Source organism: Anomaloglossus baeobatrachus, chromosome 7, assembly GCF_048569485.1.
Source record: "Anomaloglossus baeobatrachus isolate aAnoBae1 chromosome 7, aAnoBae1.hap1, whole genome shotgun sequence".
NCBI lineage: Eukaryota > Metazoa > Chordata > Amphibia > Anura > Aromobatidae > Anomaloglossus > Anomaloglossus baeobatrachus.
Window position 1 is genome coordinate 38,052,832 of NC_134359.1, and position 21,380 is coordinate 38,074,211.

At 43.3% G+C, this 21,380-nt stretch overlaps 1 protein-coding gene across 1 annotated transcript; it reads left to right on the forward strand.

The window, feature by feature from the left end:
• Positions 1 to 6,555: 6,555 nt before the first annotated feature.
• Positions 6,556 to 19,489, forward strand: LOC142246610 (uncharacterized). Its single transcript, XM_075319680.1, has 5 exons — positions 6,556 to 6,686; positions 9,241 to 9,298; positions 12,614 to 13,024; positions 13,200 to 13,631; positions 19,469 to 19,489. The coding sequence occupies exons 1-5, from the start codon at positions 6,556 to 6,558 to the stop codon at positions 19,487 to 19,489; spliced, it is 1,053 nt and encodes a 350-aa protein (XP_075175795.1).
• The last annotated feature ends 1,891 nt before the right edge of the window (positions 19,490 to 21,380 follow it).

The following is a 21,380-nucleotide window of genomic DNA, read 5'->3' on the forward strand; positions in this document are numbered from 1 at the left end:
CTAAAAAATAAACCAACATTGTGCCCCTTAGAGCTTATGGAATCAGAGCTAGCCTTTCTTTTACCAAATGTGTTTTAAGGGCGTGCTCATCCCCTACCTTGCTTCACCCACCTTGGATTTATTGAGAGTGACAACCGTGGTCTATTATTCTAAGGCCTAATTCCTGTTCTTCACATAGATATTTTGCAGCTATAAACTGACTCAGAAACTGTGGTTTCGATTAATCAAAGTGATTGCACCAGAATTTGTGACACAGAGTTTCACACAAAACTCGCCGACTGTCATGGCGCCATCAGACATCGTTCACGTTACAGGTTCTGGCACACCATCTAATGGTTTTTCTGGTGTTTCTGACTTAGGCCAGTGTCAGACTTGCGTAGGACTCGCGCAAGTCTTGCATCGGGATCACCCGGGGCGGACGCACACTCTATAGAAAGGAGCTTCTCAGCTGCATGTATGCAGCTGACCCGCACCTGTCCAAGAGTGTGCGGCTGTGTCGGGTGATCCCGATGCGAGAGTTGTACGAGTCATACGCAAGTGTGACACTGGCCTTACACAGACAGACTCGGGCATTGATCGACTGTATGCTCAGTCATATTCAGGCTAGCAAGAGTTAGCCTCTGCTAGCCTGCTTGTTAGGCTGGTGTCACACTTGCGATTGCCTCGCGTGTATCTCGTGAGAATCTCGCGGTGCATCATCCATCACGGACTCACACTCTCCTCACAGCAGCATAAAGATGCATGCAACCGGCCCGCTCCTGTGAGGAGAGTGTGAGTCCGTGCCGAGTGATGCACGCGAGACTCGCGCGAGATACACGCGAGGCAGTCGCAAGTGGGACACCGTCCTTAGGCTTCTGGGATCACATATTGTAAGGAAGCTTATCACATCTGCTCTTCTAATACTTGGGTTTAAGGAGATCTTCCACTCACGCTAAGTGTTATGCGGGAGTCACACGAGGCGATCTATCGTGCGATAGATCATCGGGGTCGCGTTTTTCGTGACACACATCCGGCTTCGTTACGTTGTCCCGTGTGACACCTACGAGCGATTGCAAATCGGTGAGAAATCGGGTGTCGTGTACTCCTCGTTTATTTTTAAAAAATCGTTTATTTTACTTTGCGCAGGTTGTTCATCGTACCCGGGGTAGCACACATCGCACTGTGTGACACCCCGGGAACGATGAACACAGCTTACTTGCGTCCCGCGGCACCTGACAGCTATGCGGAAGGAAGGAGGTGGGCGGGATGTTTACGTCCCGCTCATCTCCGCCCCTCCACTTCTATTGGCCGGTCGCTGTGTGACGTCACTGTGACGCCGAACGTCCCTCCCCCTTCAGGAAGTGGATGTTCGCCGCCCACAGCGACGTCGCTCAGCAGGTAAGTACGTGTGACGGGGGTTAAACGACTTTGTGTGACACGGGCAGCGATTTGCCCGTGACGCACAAACGACGGGGGCGGGAACGATCGCTCATGCGATCGCACGATAGATCGTACCGTGTGAATCCCACATTAGACTGTGTGTTGTGATGTCCAAGATTTACTGGAGAAAGAGCTGCTTTGTGCTTGGTGTTGTTGGGGAGTTACCTTATTGTTTCCACCACTCTCTTGTTTTCCTCCTAATTTCTTGTTGTCTTATACCTCTGTGTGTGCGTGCTGGGTGACAAGTCTTAAGCCTGCTTTACACGCTGCAATTTCGCATACGATATCGTATGCGATTTGCAACGCCCCCATCATATGTGTGGTACGTTCAATTTGTTGAACGTGCCACACAAACGATTAACCCCCCGTCACACGTACTTACCTTCCATACGACTTCAATGTGGGCGCCGAACGTCCACTTCCTGGAGTGGGAAGGACGTTCGGCGTCACTGACTCGCCCACCCCAGGGCTATGGGACACCCGGTGCCGGGCCGGACTAGTCCAGGGATCGTCAGTGGTGGCGTGGTCCGACTCCGTGGCCCTGGTGGGTGTCAGTTTAAATATGGCTGGTGACTTGGGAGCAATTAAAGTATTTGTTTCGTGACGCCACCTGTGGTTTGCGGCTATTAAGCCGCCGCTGCTGTGTGAGGCCTCCGGGGTGATGGTACGGCAGCAATGGTGGTACTGCTCCCCACAGGTGGAACAGTGCCCCGGGGACACTGTTAGTGCTCGTGAAAGTCTATGGTGTTGTGTGGATAACACGGTGCAGGGCCGACAGGCAATGAAAGAACCAGGCACAAACAACAGTCTCTTTACCTTCTCCTCTTTAACTTTAAGAACAGTCCAGTCCTGGGGGACCGTTACAGGTGGTGATGGGGATCCGGTCGGCCTGGAAGTACTTGGGGTGATATTTCTGGCCAGCTGAGTATGAGGCCTACTCCTGTTCTTTTCTTTACTATGATAGGACCCTGCTCTCTGGATCTAGCAATGGCCCTCTTGCTGCTGGGACTGGTGGTACGTCCCTTTCCCTCTGTGGTAGGCTGCGCAGGCCCTCTCTGGTGCTTCTCTGCTGGAGTCCTCACCGGGCCCTGATGCTGCAGCTGTACCTTCGGGCTGTTTATGGGTCAGGCGCTTGCAGCTCTCCTGCCCTTCGGATTCGGCTACCAGGGAATATTTTAAGCCCTGGTGGCCACAGACTCCGATGTCCGAGTCTCTTCTCTGCCTCTCTGCTACTCCTGCTTCCCTGGGCCAAGCTGCTCCAGCTCCAGGCCCCAGATCCACAGGACAGCACACTCTGCGTCTGCTCGCTCTCACTTCTCTCTACAGACTGACCGCTACTTCCTCCCTCAGGTCAGACTTGAGGAATGCTTCCTGGAATTCCAGGTTCAGAGCTCCCCCTGCTGGCCAGAGGGAGAACTGCGTTGGATGTTAAACTTGCTGGCCAATGGACCTCCCAATTACCTCCAGGCTCAGCATTAACCCTTTGGAAGGGCAATGCTGTTGTGGCGACCAGGTCCTGGGGCGCCACATCACATCGACGTCACGCGGCTGCCGGCCAATGGAAGCGGAGGGGCGGAGCTGAGCGGAACGTAAACACCCTGCCCACCTCCTTCCTTCTGCATTGTGGGCCGGGAGCCGCAGGACGTAGGTAAGATCTGTTCATTGTTCCCGGGGTGTCACACACTGCAATGTGTGCTACCCTGGGTACGATGAACAATCTGACGTGCAATTCTAGAGAAAGGTACGATGTGTATGCGTTGAACGTTTTACCGTTCAATCACAATCGCACGTACCTGTCACACACTACAATGTAACTTACGATGCCAGATGTGCGTCACTTACGACGTGACCCCGCTGACACATCGTAAGATACATTGCAGCGTGTAAAGCAGGCTTTATACCTCTGTGGGTGCGTGCTGTGTGACAGAGGTTTGGTTTCCCCTATTTGTCTATTTCCGTGGGTTAAATCACACTCCTTTCAAACCCTCCTGGGGGATGGGGCATACGATCAGGGCTGGTGAGCAGCTTAGCTGGGAAGGAGACTAAGGGGTACTTTGCTCACTACGACATCGCAGGTGCGATGTCGGTGGGGTCAAATTGAAAGTGACGCACATCCGGCATCGCAGGCGACATCGTAGTGTGTAAAGCCTAGATGATACGATTAACGAGCGCAAAAGCGTCGTAATCGTATCATCGGTGTAGCGTCGGCGTAATCCATAATTACGCTGACGCGACGGTCCGATGTTGTTCCTCGTTCCTGCGGCAGCACACATCGCTGTGTGTGAAGTCGCAGGAGCGAGGAACATCTCCTACCGGCATCATCAAGGGCTTCCGTAGGATATGCGGAAGAAAGGAGGTGGGCGGGATGTTTACATCCCGCTCATCTCCGCCCCTCCGCTCCTATTGGCCGCCTGGCGTGTGACGTCGCAGTGACGCCGTACGACCCGCCCCCTTAATAAGGAGGCGGGTCGCCAGCCAGAGCGACGTCCCAGGACAGGTGAGTCCATGTGAAGCTGCCGTAGCGATAATGTTCGCTACGGCAGCTATCACAATGATATCGCAGCTGCAACAGAGGCGGGGACTATCACGCTCGGCATCGCAGCATCGGCTTGTGATGTCGCAGCGTGCAAAGTACCCCTAAGACATCCTCACCATTAGGAGTATCTTTGAGAATAGGGATAGCACAGGCCCCCCTAGTCTGAGGGTCAGCTGTCCCCATAGTCACTCGTGACTGAATTCTGGTGCTGGTGCTTTGAAAAGTTGGCACACTTTTTTGGGCAATATTGCTCACAAATTGTGCAACTTTTGGCATTTTTATGCCAGCTTCAGCTAGCTTTGCAAAAACGTTTGGAGCCAGGGTGGAACAAGGGCATGATGCCACAGCTTGTCTAATTCATCATGATATCCTGTGTTGTGCCTTATACCACAAACCTTACTTCAGTCCTTGACTGTAGAAAGATTTATGGTGTAGCCACATGCCATTTGCAGATTCATTAAGAGACATGAGCCTTTTTTTGTATCAGGAGCATTTGAATCCCAACACTTTACCCTCATCAAAACTATCAGTAAAAACTGAAATTGGGGTCTGTGTGTTTTCCTATTGTTCTAGAAGTAACAAACATGACGTGGCTACTGGGCAGACATAGAAATGGCCATTTTTGTATGCTAAATATCTCCATTTTTCCTAGATTTCCTTAAGCAGTAATGCTTGCATTCATTGTTTGCATAATTTACCATTTCAGAGTGCAACTGTCTTCTTTTATTAGTATATGTCATGTTCAGTTTTGCACCTGTCCAGGCTGCATTTTGGCAGTGTCGTCAGTCTTTTTGTCTAGGTTATGGAGTCATGCCTTCTGACTCTGCACCCTTCCCTCATTAGCCACAAGTGATTTTTTTTTTCTCCAGTAGCAGGTCCCTACTTTCCCATACACAGGAGGTTTGTAACCCAGTGAGAGGCTTCAGGTCAGTGCAGGTTCCCAGTATATGAGATGTACCGTATTTTCCAGTGTATAAGACGCCTTTTTAACCCTCAAAAGTCGTGGGTCGTCTTATACGGCATATAATTAAATAATTGATAAGCCCTCTTTGTCTCCAAGACTTTCCCTCTCAGATCTCGCAGTGAGGTTCCCACAAAAAATAGTCTCACCTGTCCTCCGTTACCGGTGGCACTTAAACCTCTCAGTGATCTCGTTCAGTGCATGGAGCTGCCATTGCAGGCTGCCATCATGGCTTTACTGCAGTTGAATGCTTTATGGCGGCGATGTAAACTGCAGTAAAGTGCTGACAGCAGCGGCGGCCCTGTGTATTGGATGCGATCATGGAGGGGTCTATGTGCCTGTGGTCCGCAAAAAGCACCCCTTGATGATCACGTCCGGTGGACAGAGTCGCCACTGCTGTCAGCGCTTTACAGCAGTTGAATGCTTTGTGGCTCACTGCCGCTGTAAAGCATTCAAGTGCAGTAAAGCCATGATGGTAGACTGCTGCGGCGGCTCCGTGCACCGGACGAGATCACCGAGGGGTCTATGTGCCTGCAGACTGCAAGAAGCAGCTGAGGGCACCGTGGGAATGGAGGACAGGTGAGAAGAATTTTTATTGTGTGTAAACAACGGCATAATAGGGGAGAAGAAGACATTAGTAAAGGATGGAGCACATTACTAGAGGGCCCAAGGAAGAGGTACAAGGATTTGCACATTACTACAAAGGGGGACAAGGATGGGCACATTACTACAAGGGGGGACAAGGATGGGCACATCACTACAAGGGGGGACAATGATGGGCACATTACTACAAGGGGGGACAAGGATGGGCACATTACATTTTATTGGGATCTATTTTTATTTGTGAAATTTTCCAGTAGTTACTGCATTTCCCACCCTAGGCTTATACTCAAGTCAATAAGGTTTCCCAGTTTTTTGTGGTAAAATAGGGGCCTCGGCTTATACTCGGGTCGGCTTATACTCAAGTATATACGGTATATCCCAAACTCTATATTTTAACTGGAAAAGTTGGGGGTCATCTTATACGCCCAGTCGTCTTATACGGTATCTTGATGTGGCTACTGGGCAGATATAGAAATGGCCATTTTTGTAAGCTAAATATCTAAAAAATTTTCCTAGATTTCTTTAAGTAATGCATATCTATATTCTTACATTCATTGTTTGCATGATTTAGCATTTCAGAGTGCAACTGTCTTTTTTGTTGTCTTGTTTATCTTGAAGTGTTATTTGAGCATACTCCAATCTTGGCAAAGGTTATTGTGCCGGGAGGAACAGGTGAGTGGTGGTGGCATCAACTATCGTAAATGGTGTTACTATTAATTTTAATCCTGTCTGTGATGATAATGAGGTTGCTGAAAAGTCAGGAGTCTGTTATGAAAATAGCTTTTTATGCCATTTTATGGAGCCACATTTACGAGCCCTACGAGTGCCTTCTTCTTCCATCCAGCTGTCCTCCTTGCAAGCAGTAAATTTAATCATGGCTTCTTTTTACTGAATCTGGAAGAACCCAGCTTCTTTTATCAATTTATGATATCCACCCAGTTAAACTATGTTCCAATAAAACATGACAAATATTTAAATTTTGACAGCGGACACACGGGAGTCAGCGGGACGTATGTTGTCATGAATAGGAATCAGCATGATATCGGCATTAAGGACACAGGAGCGAAAGGGCAGGGAAAGTGAAGATCAAAGATCGAAGACACTGATGAAAGGCATGCGGAGTGGAATTAGCGAAGATGAAAGTCGTATTAAACAGCAGAGATTATTGTGAGAAAAGAGAAAGAAAGGCTCTTTTTAGTGAGATAATTATAGTTCTGTAGTGCAGGCGAAAAGAATCTCGGAGACATATTATATTTAATTGAAAAGAAAGGGATTTGTAAGAAAATATTATTTTCCAAGAAATTCAAAGAACGGCAGCACCGATCCTCAAAGAGAAAAGCAGCTTCGGAAAAAGGAAATTGCCTTATTTTTGTTTTCCAAGGTTCACTAAAATAGATGTGAAATGCTGAAGAGAGGAGACGTGACATCGTAATGTTTAATTAATTAGGTAAAATGGGAGATTAAATATTTTACTAAACGAGAAGGGACATAAAAGTCCAATTTAAGGTTGTTTATCTATTGTCAAAATGAATGTGGTAAATATCCAATGATAGGGTCATTTGGAGTGTATTGGAACAACACAAAAAAATAGAAAAAAAAAGGCAAATTGGACATAATTTCTTGCAAAACTCAGACAAAATTGTTGCCCCCCACTCCCCCCCCACAGCTTAATATGTGTCTGCACACCCTTTGGAATAAATAACTGCAATCACTTGCTTCTTAAGGGGGCTGCTTTACATGCAATGATATCGCTAACGATATGTCGTCGGGGTCACGGAATTTGTGATGCACATCCGGCGTCGTTAGCGACGTCGTTGCGTGTGACACCTATGAGCGAGTGTTAACGATCAAAAATACTCACCTAATCGTTGATCGTTGACACCTCATTCAATTCCCAAATATCGTTGCTGGTGCTGGACGCAGGTTGTTGGTCGTTCCTGAGGCAGCACACATCGCTACGTGTGACACCCCAGGAACGACGAACAACAACGTACCTGCGTCCTCCGGCAACGAGGTGGGCGTGTCGTTAATGCAGCTGGTCTCCGCCCCTCCGCTTCTATTGGTGGGCCGCTGTGTGACGTCGCTGTGACGGCAAACAAACCTGCCCCTTAAAAAAGAGGTTGTTTGCCGCCCACAGCGACATCGCTAGGAAGGTAAGTCCGTGTGACGGGTCCTAGCGATTTTGTCCGCCACGGGCAGCGATTTGCCCGTGACACACAAACGACGGGGGCGAGTGTTTTCACGAGCGACATCGCTAGCGATATCGCTGCGTGTAAAGCAGCCTTTATAATCGTCCACAAGCTTCTTACTCCTCTCATCTGGAATCTCGGACTCTTCTTTATAAACTGCTCCAGGTCTCTCATACCTGAAGGCGTCTTTTCTTCTCCCAACAGCAATTTTAAGATCTCTCCATAGCTGTCAATGGGATTTAGATCGGGACTCATTGCTGCCACTTCAGACTCTCTAGTACTTTGTCTCCATCCATTTCTGGGGCTTCTTGATGTATGTTTGATGTCATTGTCTTGCTAAAAGACTCATGACCTAAGATGCAAACCCTGAATCTGACACTGGGTAATACATTGCCACCCAAAATCCTTTGGCAATCTTCAGATTTCATGATGCCTTGCACACAGTCAAGGCACACAGTGCAAGAAGCTACAAAACAACTCCAAAACATCTTTGAGCCTCCACCATGTGTGACTGTAGCTATAGTGTTCTTTTCTTTGTAAGCCTCATTATGTTTTTGCTAAACAGTAAAATGATGTGCTTTAACAGAAAGCTCTATCTTGGTCTCATCTGTCCATATCTGTTTCTCAGAAAGATTTTGGTTACTCACGTACATTTTGGCAAACTGCAATCTAGCTTTTTTATGCCTCTGTGTCTGCAGTGGGGTCCTCCTGGGTCTCCTCGATAGTGTTTCATTTCATTCCAATATGGATGGATAGTTCACACTGACACTGATGCCCCCTGAACTGCAGGACAGCATTAATTTCTTTGGAACTTCATTGGGGCTTATCCACCATGTGGACCATCCTGCGTTGCAACTTTTAATTAATTGTCTCCATATACAGAGAGATTAGTTACAGTGCCGTGGGTTGTAAATTTCTTCATTATGTTGCGTACCATAGACAAAGTAATATGGAGATTGCTGAAGATGGACTTGTAACCTTGAGATTGTTGATATTTTCAACTATTTTTGTTCTCAAGTCCTCAGACAGTTCTCTTCCCCTCTTTCTGTTTCCCATGCTTAGTGTGGCACACACAGACACACAATGCAAAGATTGAGTCAACTTCTCCCCTTTTTGTCTGGTTTCAGGTGTGATTTTCATATTGCCCATACCTGTTATTTGACACAGGTGAGTTTGAACGAGCATCACATGCTTGAAACAAAGTTCTTACCTACAATTTTAGAAAGGTGCCAATAATTTTTGTCCAGACAATTTTGGGGAATTTGTGTAACATTATGTCCAATTTGCCTTTTTTCTCAGTTTTTTTTGTGTTGTTCCAATACACACAAAAGAAATAAACATGTGTATAACAAAATATGTGTAATTGCAATAATTTTCTTGGAGAATTACCTCATTTTTTTGAATAAATTTAGGGGTCTAACATTTTCAGCCACGACTGTATTTAGCAATCAATTAAAGCTGCCATTCATATAAAAATTTATCCAGCTACCAATAAAATAATTAGATTTACCATGTGCCAACTTAACAATTAGGGACCCCAATCAAGAACAGGACAATCCACTCTACAAGCCATACTACCATCCACCATCGGTACAATAACACCCACTTACCTACACTTACATATCTAAGTAGCAAACATTCAAAAGTAGCAGCGATGCTGTGAATCCAGATCCAGCAGCGGTCTGTGTGTCTGTGCTTCCATCTCTCATTCCACTGCTTTCCAATCCTCTCTATAGACATCATTATCAGCCTTTATCTGATCCATTCATGAGTTGACAATTTGGCTTTCCTAGAACAAAAAAGATTTTTAGCAGTGTTTCTGTGTAAATTATTAGTTCAGGAACCAGAGAAGAAGGGGCTCATAAGTGGATAAAGAAGCAGATTTCTCGGATAACATACAGTATATTACAAAGTTTCATATATTCACCTGTATGATTGATTTATGTATAGTTTGTTGAAACGGCAAGAGACCATCTAATGCTGTCACATACAGTACAAATTAAAGCACAGGCTCACAGGCTCATCGCTCCTTCACCGAGTTTAGTGGCTCATGCCTTCTGCCACAGCAGATATGTCAAGCTCAGTGATTAGCTGCAGCGGTGATGTGCTTTGTCGACATAATAACACTGTTGCAGCCAAAGCACATAGAGCAAAGCAGTGTCGGACCGTGAGAGCGAACCTTCGGGATCCACCTTTCTTAAAGCATGAACCTCATTTAAATAGTCCCTGATGGGTATCTCCCCTTTGAGTGTGAGTGCAGTGTGTACGAGGTTTTGTTCTCCCTTGTCCGTGTCTTTTCCATGGGGATTTGTTACTGGGTTTCCAACCCACTCCCAGGGTTGGGAGGAGTAGGATCAGGGCTCGGACAGGAGACAGGGCAAGGTCGGGGACCCAGACCTCCTACCTTCAAAGGTACTCTCTGGGTGAGCATAGGGCCCTAGCTTAGGAACCCCTGGTCCGTCAGTACCACCCCCGTGACAACCTCTTAGAGTATGTGTACTTTAGGCTAAGAAACTCAGCTCCAGACTACAAGGGACAATACAGAAATAATATTATAAACCCTCTAGACATCTCTACAAGAAAATATGAATTATCTAGAATATGTAATTAAAAAAAGAAAGGGTGGAAATGAAAGAAGGAGAATTTAGCCACCTCTTTCTTGGGCATGGATAACTTCCCCTCGCTTTATAAATACTACTTTTCCCCCGTGATATATATGGCTAGCTAAAATGGTGATGTATTGCCTAAGGCTGGAGTCACACTATCAGACCGCGATCGGATCACAGCTGTGGAGGACGGGGGGATTAATCTCACCATCTTCTTCATTGTCAGCTAATGCAATTATCACACTGTACTTGGATGTCATCCGAGTGCAGTCCGATGTTTCACTCGCACCCATAGACTTGTATGGGTGTGAGTGACAAGTCTCTCACAGACAATTGCAGCACCCGATTAAGGCTGAGGAAAAACTCACCGGTCTGAGCTACAGCATTGTCTTATATGGGGCCGAGTGCAATGTGAGATTTTCTCATATTGCACTCGTGCGAGTTATATGCTCATGTGAGCGTACCCTTAAGATGAGAAAATCAGCAGCCGTTTTGTGCTGAATTTGGATAGTGAGAGGACATCAAAGCGTATGGCTCAGCAACAGTGATACGGAGTGCAGTCGGAAAACACTGAATAAATTGTACAGATAGTATGTGACAGTGACGCACCCACAGGGTCGGGGCACTACTTATCACCTGGTCACGGTTCTTCTCCTTGGTCACCACCGTGGCCTTGCCCGGTTCCGTGACCCCATCGGTGTCAATAAAGATGGGGATGGGGATGATGGGAGAAGTTGTTTGTGATGCCACCTGTGCTGTGCGGCCAGTTATCAGCTGCTGCTGTGGGACTTCTCTCTTCTGGGGCAGATGACAACGCAGCTTGGGTGTTGCAGATCTCCATAGGTAGAGCTAGGCCCAAGGGAGGATGGTGGTGGTAGTAGTCGCCTATGGCGCAGGGGCGTGATATTGGGAGCGCCGGCAGTAACAGGATGACACAGAGGGCGCAGCTCAAGTTCTTTTACTCACTGGAAACACGCTGCTGTCAGAGTGCTGGGCTATGCTGTGATGGGCTTCACCCAATCCCGGATACTTCAGAAGTTGATGCCGGTGTTTTCCTTCTGTGCATCACCTATCGACGGTTTCCCTCCACCCCAGCTCCTGGTCTGTGTAACGGGTCATGGGTGCCTTCTGCACTCACCGCGAACCCTGGGATCCCCCCTCTTTCCTAACACCCGAACTATCCTTGTCTTGTCTTGCTAGTTCCTGAGTCCGACTTTACTCGGACGCTGTCCGGTGCTAACTCCTGTTGTGTGTGTGATGGCTCCTAACGTCCCCTGTGGAAGCCCCACCTCCCGGATTCCTGAACTAGTGGGAAAGAGGTCCCATACCTCATAATGGCCACCCCAGCACCTACCTTAGCCCAGTCCCAGTGGAAGAGCTCCCGGGTTATGTGTTGAATAAGTTTTTTAGTGGTGGTTACCGGTGATGACCTCCTCCGTATCCGAGAAGAATATTGCACCTCGGGTGAAGCACAGTACCCTGTGGCGCCTGAAGCCTCAGGGGCGCCACAACTGCAGTGGAGCAAATTAGTGGGTGAGGAACAGGCAGCTACTATCAGTATATGTTGAATTAATTTTGCAATTACTATGGCCGTGTTTGTGTTAAGGCTACTTTACACACTGCGATATCGGGCGCGATGTCGCCGTATGTGCGGCACGCCCTGTTCGTTAGCGCGATGTGTGTTCATCGCTGTGTGTCCATGTTTTTGTCGTGTGCTTACGGTCACATGTCACAATCTCTGTTATAGTCACCTTTCAAGCTATCTCGTGTCCCGATGTAATGAGGAACAATATTATCGTTGTGTAGCTGTCTCACCGCATGGATTTCCAAGTGTCATGGCGATATGGGCGTTGGTTCCCCACACAAAGTGCATCTTGATGTAGTAGAATTGTAAACTCGCTACACCCCTGCTTGCCTCGACTCATTTGTTTAATCAGCGCTATAGATTTTCATTGGTTGTTGGTAGTATAAATGTGCGCAGATGCGTGTTCATTCTTGCAGCTGTTGTCTACCCATTTGCGTTTGTCCTCGCACAACTTATTTTGGAAAACAACTGTCATCTGGACGCAACTGTCATCTGGACTTGCTTTTCTTTGCTTCAAGGTATGTGTTATCGTTTTTTTTTTAATTATTTTTTTAATGTATTTTTTAAACTCATTGTTTGTACTGATTTTGCTCCAATTTAATGTTTGCCTGACGTGTATGTGCAATGTTTTTTTTTTTTTTTTTTTTAAATTTTTTTTTATTCTTATTTAAATCAGTGCTTGTACTGATGTATCTCCAATTTACTGTTTTACAGATGTGTACTAATAAGGAGGAATTCCTACGTGAATTCATTGAGGTGTACCAGACGCAAACACCCTTATGGAAAATTAAATCCCCCGAGTACAGCAATAGGCAACTTAAAAAGGATGCGTACCTTAAAATGATTGCAATATATGACAAATACCATCCTAATCAAAAAGGTACCGAGGATCTGGTTAAAAGAAAAATACAGGCAATACGCACAGTTTATAAGAAAGAACTGAACAAAATAGAGGAATCCAAGCGTTCTGGTGCTGGCACTGGTGATGTCTACGTCCCAACGCTGTGGTATTTTGATTTATTAAATTTCACAAGGGACCAGGAGCTTCACAGGCCATCAACCAGTAGCCTCAATATTGGTGGTGATATTCCCCCTGATGCGAACAATGAAGTGACTATATCTGAGGTATAATTTTTAAAATTGTCCTAATTGGTTTTAAAAATTGTTTTTGGTATTTTTTATTGATGATGAAATTAATATTTGTCTACTTTCCAATATATATGTAAAAGTGTACAAATTTTGTTTAGAAAAATAGATTTGAATGACAATTTTATTTATTCATGTTAATTTTGTATTGCAGGAGCCAACAACAAGTCAGCAATCAACATCTGAACAACTAATGGAAACTCCTGCTAGCCAATTAACCAATGTTGATTTGGTTGAGGCAGGCCCATCCAATGTGTCCTACACACAAAGTTGGCAAAGGAGAAAAAAAACCATCCCTCCAAACACTACTACAGCTGTAACAAAACTGATGGGAGTGGCACAAAACATCCTAGACCAGCACAACAGACCACCCCTTTCTGGTATTGCTATGTTTGTGGATGATGAAATGCGTGAACTGACCCCAGATCAAAAATACATAGCCCAATGTTTAATCCAGGATGTCTTACGTTTGGCAAGAGCAAAAAAACTAACAGACTCATCCTATGTTGCCATTGGCGAGGTTTCTCATCCTGTTGAACCTGTTGAACCTGTTGAACCTGTTGAACCTGTTGATCCTGTTGCTCCTGTTGATGCCCCTGAAATTCCTCAAGCTGCAGCAGAGCCATCAAGACAAGCACTTCGAAAGGGTGGTGTGCGTGGCCGTAGGTCACGCATGAGTTTGGTAAACAAACGCAAAAAGAAGTAGTTGTATTGTTTTTTTATATTATTTTCGTATGTTTTTGGTGATTATTGTATTCCTTCTGTTGCCTGATATTTCGTGCATATTTGTGAAAATAACAAATGTGTAACCATTCCACAGATAATAAACCTGCCATATGAAATAATGTGTTTTTCGAATCAATTAGGCACAATTTTTGTGAAAATGGTTTAAAACTTTTATTTTAATTTAGATTTATTTATTAACTTGTCTAATTTTTTTGCAATTTTAAAAAATATTTTTCTGGTAAAATCTTAGTTTACAAACAATTAGACATACATGGTTAACATAGAAATCTACAAAACAAACATCATTTATTTATTACGTTGATTAATATATTTAAGGATTAGGGCATCATGCGCCGCAGAGGCTTCTTTGAGTCGGTTCGCAGACACATAAACATCATATAGTGTGACTATTTCTGTAAAAAAAAAAACAAAAAAAACAGTTATTGTTATATATTTTAGCGTTTGGTTATAAAAATTAAATTAAACAATGAAAAATTGAAACATTTACCATTATGTTGTACACTCATGAAACTTACCATTACTGACAACTTGTTTTTCACGTTCATCTCCTGATGATGCGCTCATGTCCCAACCTGATCCTCTACCACCTAATTGAAACATAAGGTAATTTTGTTAGAGTATTAGCCATGTAGCTAAAGATTTTCCACTGTACTAACTTTGGAAAACCACATCAGTACCATTGTCCTCCATATTCTCTTCAGACGTTACATCAGCATCACCATGTCCTGATGATGGTGACAGAACATCATAATCAAGGCTGTCTGCTTCCTCATTTAAAATGGGTAGGCTATTTTCAGGGTTGGAATCCATGCTTGCAGACAGCTGCTGGACTACATTTTCATCAGTATTGTTGGTGGGCTGCCTTGACTCATTATTCAATGAGTTTACATCTGTTAACATTAAATAAAAACACTTTTCATTAAACCCAAACAACAACATATAATGTGATTTTTTGATCTAACAAATCACTGCAGACCGTTAATGATTTTAAAAACTGTTATGTTTTTATATTATTAATCAAAAATATAGATAATGTATGTATGTAAAAATTATCTTACCAGCTATCAATACCAGGCTACTTCGAATTTCTTCGATTCTCTCCTTATCCCTGTACTTTAAATCAGCCCATTTCTTCAGTACCTGCGTTGATGTGCGTCTGATATGAAATTTACGGAACAGGCCCCTGCATATTTTTTTCACAACACTCCTTTTATGTCCCATAGGACGTGGATATGTCTTTGCACATATATAGTCCAGTGCATCCATCCTTTTCACCAAGTATTGGACCTCCCCTTGGCCCCAGACCTTTGAACGTTTGTTGGTTGCCATTTTCCCTTTCAGTTTCGCTTTAGATCAGCAGGTACACAGTGTGGCGTGTCACATGGTCATTTAGACGTTTGTACGTCATGACGTTTCTTTATTTATATGTGAACAAACTGAACATTGTATGTCGCCGTAATGTACATTAGTAATACTTATGTGCTCATTTTTTTATGCGCAAATGGTTTTTTTTTGTTTTTATCACTTTGTTTTTTGTGTTTATTAAAGAATTATCTTTGAATTATATTTTAGTTATGGAAAAGTGCCTTTTTTTTTTTAAAATCATAATGTTTTATGTCATGTTTAAAACATACATATTAGTAAATTTAAATAATCAATCGAGAAAAATGATTGACAGAATGCTTGTACTGCTTAATTGTTTAGTTATCTTTTTTTGATAATTTGTAAATGAAAAATTTTGCCCAAATAAATATTTTGTTTACAATCATACATTATTTTGTAATGATTAAACATGTTATCACAATAAACTTCAAAAAACTATATTCACAATGTTGTATTAAGTTACATCAAACAATTTACTTTAATAACACAATAAACATTTTTCAACTCAAAATCAGAATCTTTCCACACTTAAGGCAATTTTAGTTAAAAAAAAAAAAAAACCAAAAAAAAATTATGACTTACATTATTTAAACACAACCATGCAATCTCATGTTTAAAGAGCACCTAAACTCATGAATTAATTATAAACATGCTGCCATGACACAGCCCCTGGTCCATTAAAAAAATTACAATAATTAGCTCTGTTTTCCATTGCATCCATCATACTACGTGACAGGGGTGGCTGTGGCAAAAGATTATCCAGTGGGTTACCTTGCTGACGCCATGCCCCCAGCTCAACAACACCATTACTTGGATTTTCTACATCAACAAAGCCAGGTGGAACATATTCAAGACCATCTCTTTTTCTGAGAAAATTATGCAAATAACAGCATGCAAGCACAACATTGTCAATGGATTCAAGTTTTAAGTTGATTGGCATGGAAAAGATACGAAATCTACTGCTTAATATGCCAAAAGCATTCTCGACAACTCTTCTAGCTCTGCATAGACGATAATTAAAAATGCGTCTTTCAACATTCAAGCCTGTAAGTGGATATGGCCGTAACAAATTACGTAGTAATGGAAAGGCCTCGTCCGCCAAAAAAACAAAATTTAAATTTCCAATGGTATTTTGGTTTGTGGGTAATTGGAGTTGATTTTGTTTGAGCCGTAATGCAAACTCCGTATGTTCAAATACCCCACCATCAGAAACTCGGCCATTCATGCCGATATCAATGTACAGAAAATCATAAGTTGCGTTGACAACCGCCATAAGGATAATGCTGTGGTAGCCCTTGTAGTTGTAATAATATGAGCCAGAATTATGTGGCTGCATTATCCTTATGTGTTTGCCGTCAATAGCGCCACCACAATTAGGGAATTGCCATAATAGGTTGAATGTATTAGCAATTTTGTCCCAATCAGTAGGACTATTTGGCAAATGCATGTAGTCATGTAAAGCATGTGCTATTGCCAAACATGTCTCTGGAATTAATGAGCTAAGTAGAGAGCGGGACACTGCTGATGAATACTGAAGGTCAGTCAAACTGCGTCCTGTAGCCAAGAATCGAAGAGTCACCCCCAAACGCTCGTCTACAGGTACTGCCTGACGCATTACTGTATTATTGCGCTGGATATAAGGGCGGACTTTCTCTAAAAGGTATGAGAACGAGCTTTCAGACATGCGTAAGTAGTTTCGAAAGTCATGTGGGTTATGCTCTTGTAGGTCTCTTACAAGGTGCATGTGAGTATAGCGTTGTCTCTCTAGTAGCCATTTGCGTGCCCAAATTCTTCTTTTTCTTGTTCGGCATCGCATGTCATGATCCTCGGCAAGTGCAAGGGCTCCTCCGGCTACAAGCATGGCAGCTATTACGGCATTTTCCGGCTCACTACGCATATTTAGCCTGTATAACAGAGAATAATATAGTATTTGTTGTGGTATTTTCTAATAAAAACTTTTTGGGATAATAATAGCAAAATTTTATTTGGATCGCACAATAAAACCCCTTAACAAATATGATTATTATTCTTATTGGTCACAGTAATGTTTGACGTCTTTTAACCGTTACACTTTGGATGCCAGCAATCTTGATTAACATACAATTATGGATAATATAATATATCTAACTGTAATGTATTAAAGAAACACAAATACAGTCATGATATTGGCTAGTTAATAAATTAAGATAAACCCCATTTAATTCTACAACAATATTTAAATGTTATAATACAAAGGAAGACATAAATCCTATAAAAAAGGCCAAATATACAACAATTATAGTAAGAAAAAAAAAATATAATTAAAAAAAAAAAAACTCACATGCGAAGTTTATCTCACAGACGAATGATGCCTAACTAAACGCCGGACACGGAGGCAGCAGGACACGTCCAAAACCGACGAAATGAACCTAGGAAATGAACCCACCAAATGGATAAACGCTAAAAGGATGTTAGCGTATTACATATATTATGGTCCAATCATGGAGCAGATGCGTTAGCAAATAGGAAACAAGTAGGCGTATTGAACATTTAAACCACCATACACGCCCGTATCGATGATGACGCAAGAGGCAACAATTTTTAAAGTCGCTTTAGTAGTGTCACACGTAACGTTAAGTATGTTGAAAGGAACGAGCAACGATAGTTACAAAGAAATTACAACGATTTTTGGGAATTAGGACCCGTGTAGCCGATTAGCGATAAATCACGCTTTTGCGACGATTTTACATCGCTGAACGCTGTTACACAAAGCTATATCGCTAACGATTGCGGAAGTGCGTCACCAAAACCGTGACCCCAACGACAAAATTCCGGCGATATCGCAGTGTGTAAAGCCCGCTTTACAGAGCTTGAAATAGATTGGGGACAGTCCTAGGAGACCCCAGAGTGTTAAGCGGGCTTTACATGCTACAATTTATCTAACAATGTGTCGGCGGGGTCACGTCGTAAGTGACGCACATCCGGCATCATTAGTTAAATTTAAGTGTGTGAAACCTCCGTGCGATTGCGATTGAAAGTCAAAATGTTCATCGCACGCACGTCATTCAATTCCTAAAAATTGAACGTCGGGTTGTTCAATGTTCCCGAGGTATCACACATCGCAGTGTGTGACATCCCGGGAACGATGAACACAGCTTACCTGCGTCCCGCGGCTCCCGCCGGCGGCTATGCGGAAGGAAGGAGGTGGGCGGGATGTTTACGTCCCGCTCATCTCCGCCCCTCCGCTTCTATTGGCCGGCTGCCGTGTGACGTCGGTGGGACGCCGAACGTCCCTCCCACTCCAGGAAGTGGATATTCGCCGCCCACATCGAGGTCATATGTAGGGGTAAGTACTTGTGACGGCAAATAATCGTTTGTGCGGCTCATGCAACAAATTGCACGAGCCGCACAAACGATGGGGGTGTGTGCGATCGCATATGAGATCGCACACGCATTTGTAACGTGTAAAGCAGGCTTACCACACAGCTTTTCAAGTCAATTGGAAGTTCATGGAGTAATTTTGACAAGCGGTGAACAGATTCGCCACAGATTGACTTTTTAATTTTTTTTTTCAAAAATTCGGGGACACTGAAGAATATGAATTTTAAAAAAATTATCTCATCCCGAATATTATTAGATGTCAATTGAATCTCCGGTGGGAACATCTCATGTACTGCTCTACTATATTCGCCAGATTTTACTGCTAATGTCTTTTGGAATCAATGCCTGAATATAATTATATGGATGTGGTAAATAGAAGCCTTCTGATTAGAAATCCCGTGTGGATATTTTTAGGTCCCAATGAAAACGCATTTTCTATTTTTGCAAATAGTTTTTCTGTATTATTACTTTCTACTGACAATTGTGGTCGTCATCCTAATTGACTATTAAAGAGACACTACAATATAAATAGATTGTTGCTTGGTGAAAGCTTGCATTTTTTAACACCACTTACCCTGTAGCAGCACATTTCTTGTGTCTCGTCGTTTTTTATTTACAAGCACATTTTCCCTTTCTTTCATATAAAAGACTATTTTACTTTTACATCCCTAGCCAAAAAATAAATAAATAAAAAATAAACTAAACCATTGTAATTGTTCCACTTTTTCTTAATTTTTATTCTTTAAATCGTTTAGAGTATGTTCACACGATGCGTTTTTGCAGCGTTAATTTCTGCACCAAAAGTGATACACTGAAATAATTCACCTGCTGTGTTTAGTTTGGGGAGGAGGATGGGGGGATTTTTTTCTTTTTTTTTTAGGAATAGTGTCATGTTTTATTTTTCTGTATTTTAATATTTTTGTTTTTTTGCAGGTTTCCATTTGTGGACTGTGATGGATTTCTTGGACTACGGGAGACTTGCTTGGTTTTTTTTTGTTAATAAAGTGATTAACGAAGGAAGGGAAAGTGTCAGGGAGTGTTTTATTTTCAGTAAAGTATTTTTTGGTGTGTGTGTTTCTTTCTTGTTATTACTGGGTTAGTAATGGGGGTGTCTGATAGACACCTCTCCATTTCTAAACCCTGGGCTTGATGCCAGCTGACAATACACAGCTGACATCATCTCCATAAAAAATTACCCCAGTGCCACCACACCACGCTCGTGAGACATTCGGTACCTACCGCTGACTGGGAGTAACATACGGATACTTTTTCTGAGTGCAGTTCCATTGGAATCTTTTGGCATCTTGGGACATTACACCATTGCATTACTTCGATATAGAGAAAGGAACAAAAACCACTCACCACTGCAGAGACAAGCCTGAATATATCCTCCTGTTAATGTCCTTTAGTCCGGCACGGATTACAGCAGCAAGCTGAGAAGGTAATGGAACAAAACAATGGAAAAGATCCAGCTGGACTCCAAGGGGATGAATAAAAAGCCTGAGGAAGGCGTCCCGCCGAAACGCATTGTGGTATACATCTGCCATTCATCAGTGTGCACAAGCCGGTGTTTTCACTTGAAATATGGATATTTATTTTTAATCAAGTTACAAATAAAGAAGCATTTTTATTCATCCCCTTGGAGTCCAGCTGGATCTTTTCCATTATTTTGTTCCATTGCATTACTTCAGAATGTCCAGGATTTCTTTTAAAGTAATACGTTCGTGAACAAGGGAGTTTGGGAGAGGTTTTTTTTTCAAATAAGCTTTTTTTTCCCTTCTTTGTGTGTTCTTTTTATGCTATACTTACTGGGTTAGTAATAGGTGTGCCTGATAGACACATTTCCATTACTAACCCTTGGGCTTGATATAAGGTGTCAATTTAGAGCTGACATGAACCCCAAAAGTATCACATCGGGAAGAACTGAGATGAAGTGTCAGAATTGGCGCATCTAATGGATGCACCATAGGGCAGCTGTGGGCTGCTATTTTAGTCTGGGCAGGGCTAAATAACCATAGGTCTTCCTAGCCTGATAATACCAGCCCCCAGCTGTCTGCTTTACCTTGACCTGATTTCAAAAATAGAGACAAGCCCACATTGTTTTTAAAAATGATTTATAAAATAACTAAAAAAAAAGATATGAAATCCTCTCTATTTTTGTTAACCAGCCAAGGTAAGGCTTACAGATGAGCATTGCAGCCCCCATCTTTACCTGCAATGTTATAAAAAATAGTTGGGAACCCACATCTCTTTTTTTTATTATTATCTATTTCCTATCCACATTTCTTTGCAATTGCCCCCATTTTCATTCCTTTTGCAGCCCCCTATCCCTACGACCATTTTACAGCACAGACGTTTGGGTCTCCATTGACATAACTGGGGTCAAGTATGGGTTCCGAACCGAACTTTTAACTGGAGTCTGGCCGAATCCGGGGAATCTGAACTTCCACAGGTCCACTTATACTGTAACTAATTACAATTAGAGATGAGCAAACCTGTTGAAGTTCGGGTTTGCCGGGTTCAGTCGGACTGTAGATAAAGTTCATTTCGGGACTCGGACTTGACCTGAATGAAGCCCAAATCTCATTTGAAGTCACTAATTGGGCAGTTTGGCTTTTTGCACACATACAGCCAGCCATAAATAGCATTTACGGGTCAGGGAGGGCAATTGTTTTTTGGGAGGGGGGAAAACACTGCATCCATCGTTTTTACCCCCATTGAGAGCCAATCAGAGATTGCATGTGGCTTGCACCGGGCCAAGCACCGAGTGTACCCAAACACCACGATGCTCGATTGAGAGGTTAGCATACGTACAGCACCCGAACTCCAAAATCTGTCACTGATT

Excerpts from the sequence above, each read along its gene's own strand:
- LOC142246610 (XM_075319680.1), top strand. The coding sequence starts at position 6,556 with ATGATATCGGCATTAAGGACACAGGAGCGAAAGGGCAGGGAAAGTGAA. Across the intron at positions 13,025-13,199 it reads ATGAAGTGACTATATCTGAG|GAGCCAACAACAAGTCAGCA; the intron begins GTATAATTTTTA and ends TTTGTATTGCAG. Across the intron at positions 13,632-19,468 it reads CTGTTGATCCTGTTGCTCCT|GTTTCCATTTGTGGACTGTG; the intron begins GTTGATGCCCCT and ends GTTTTTTTGCAG.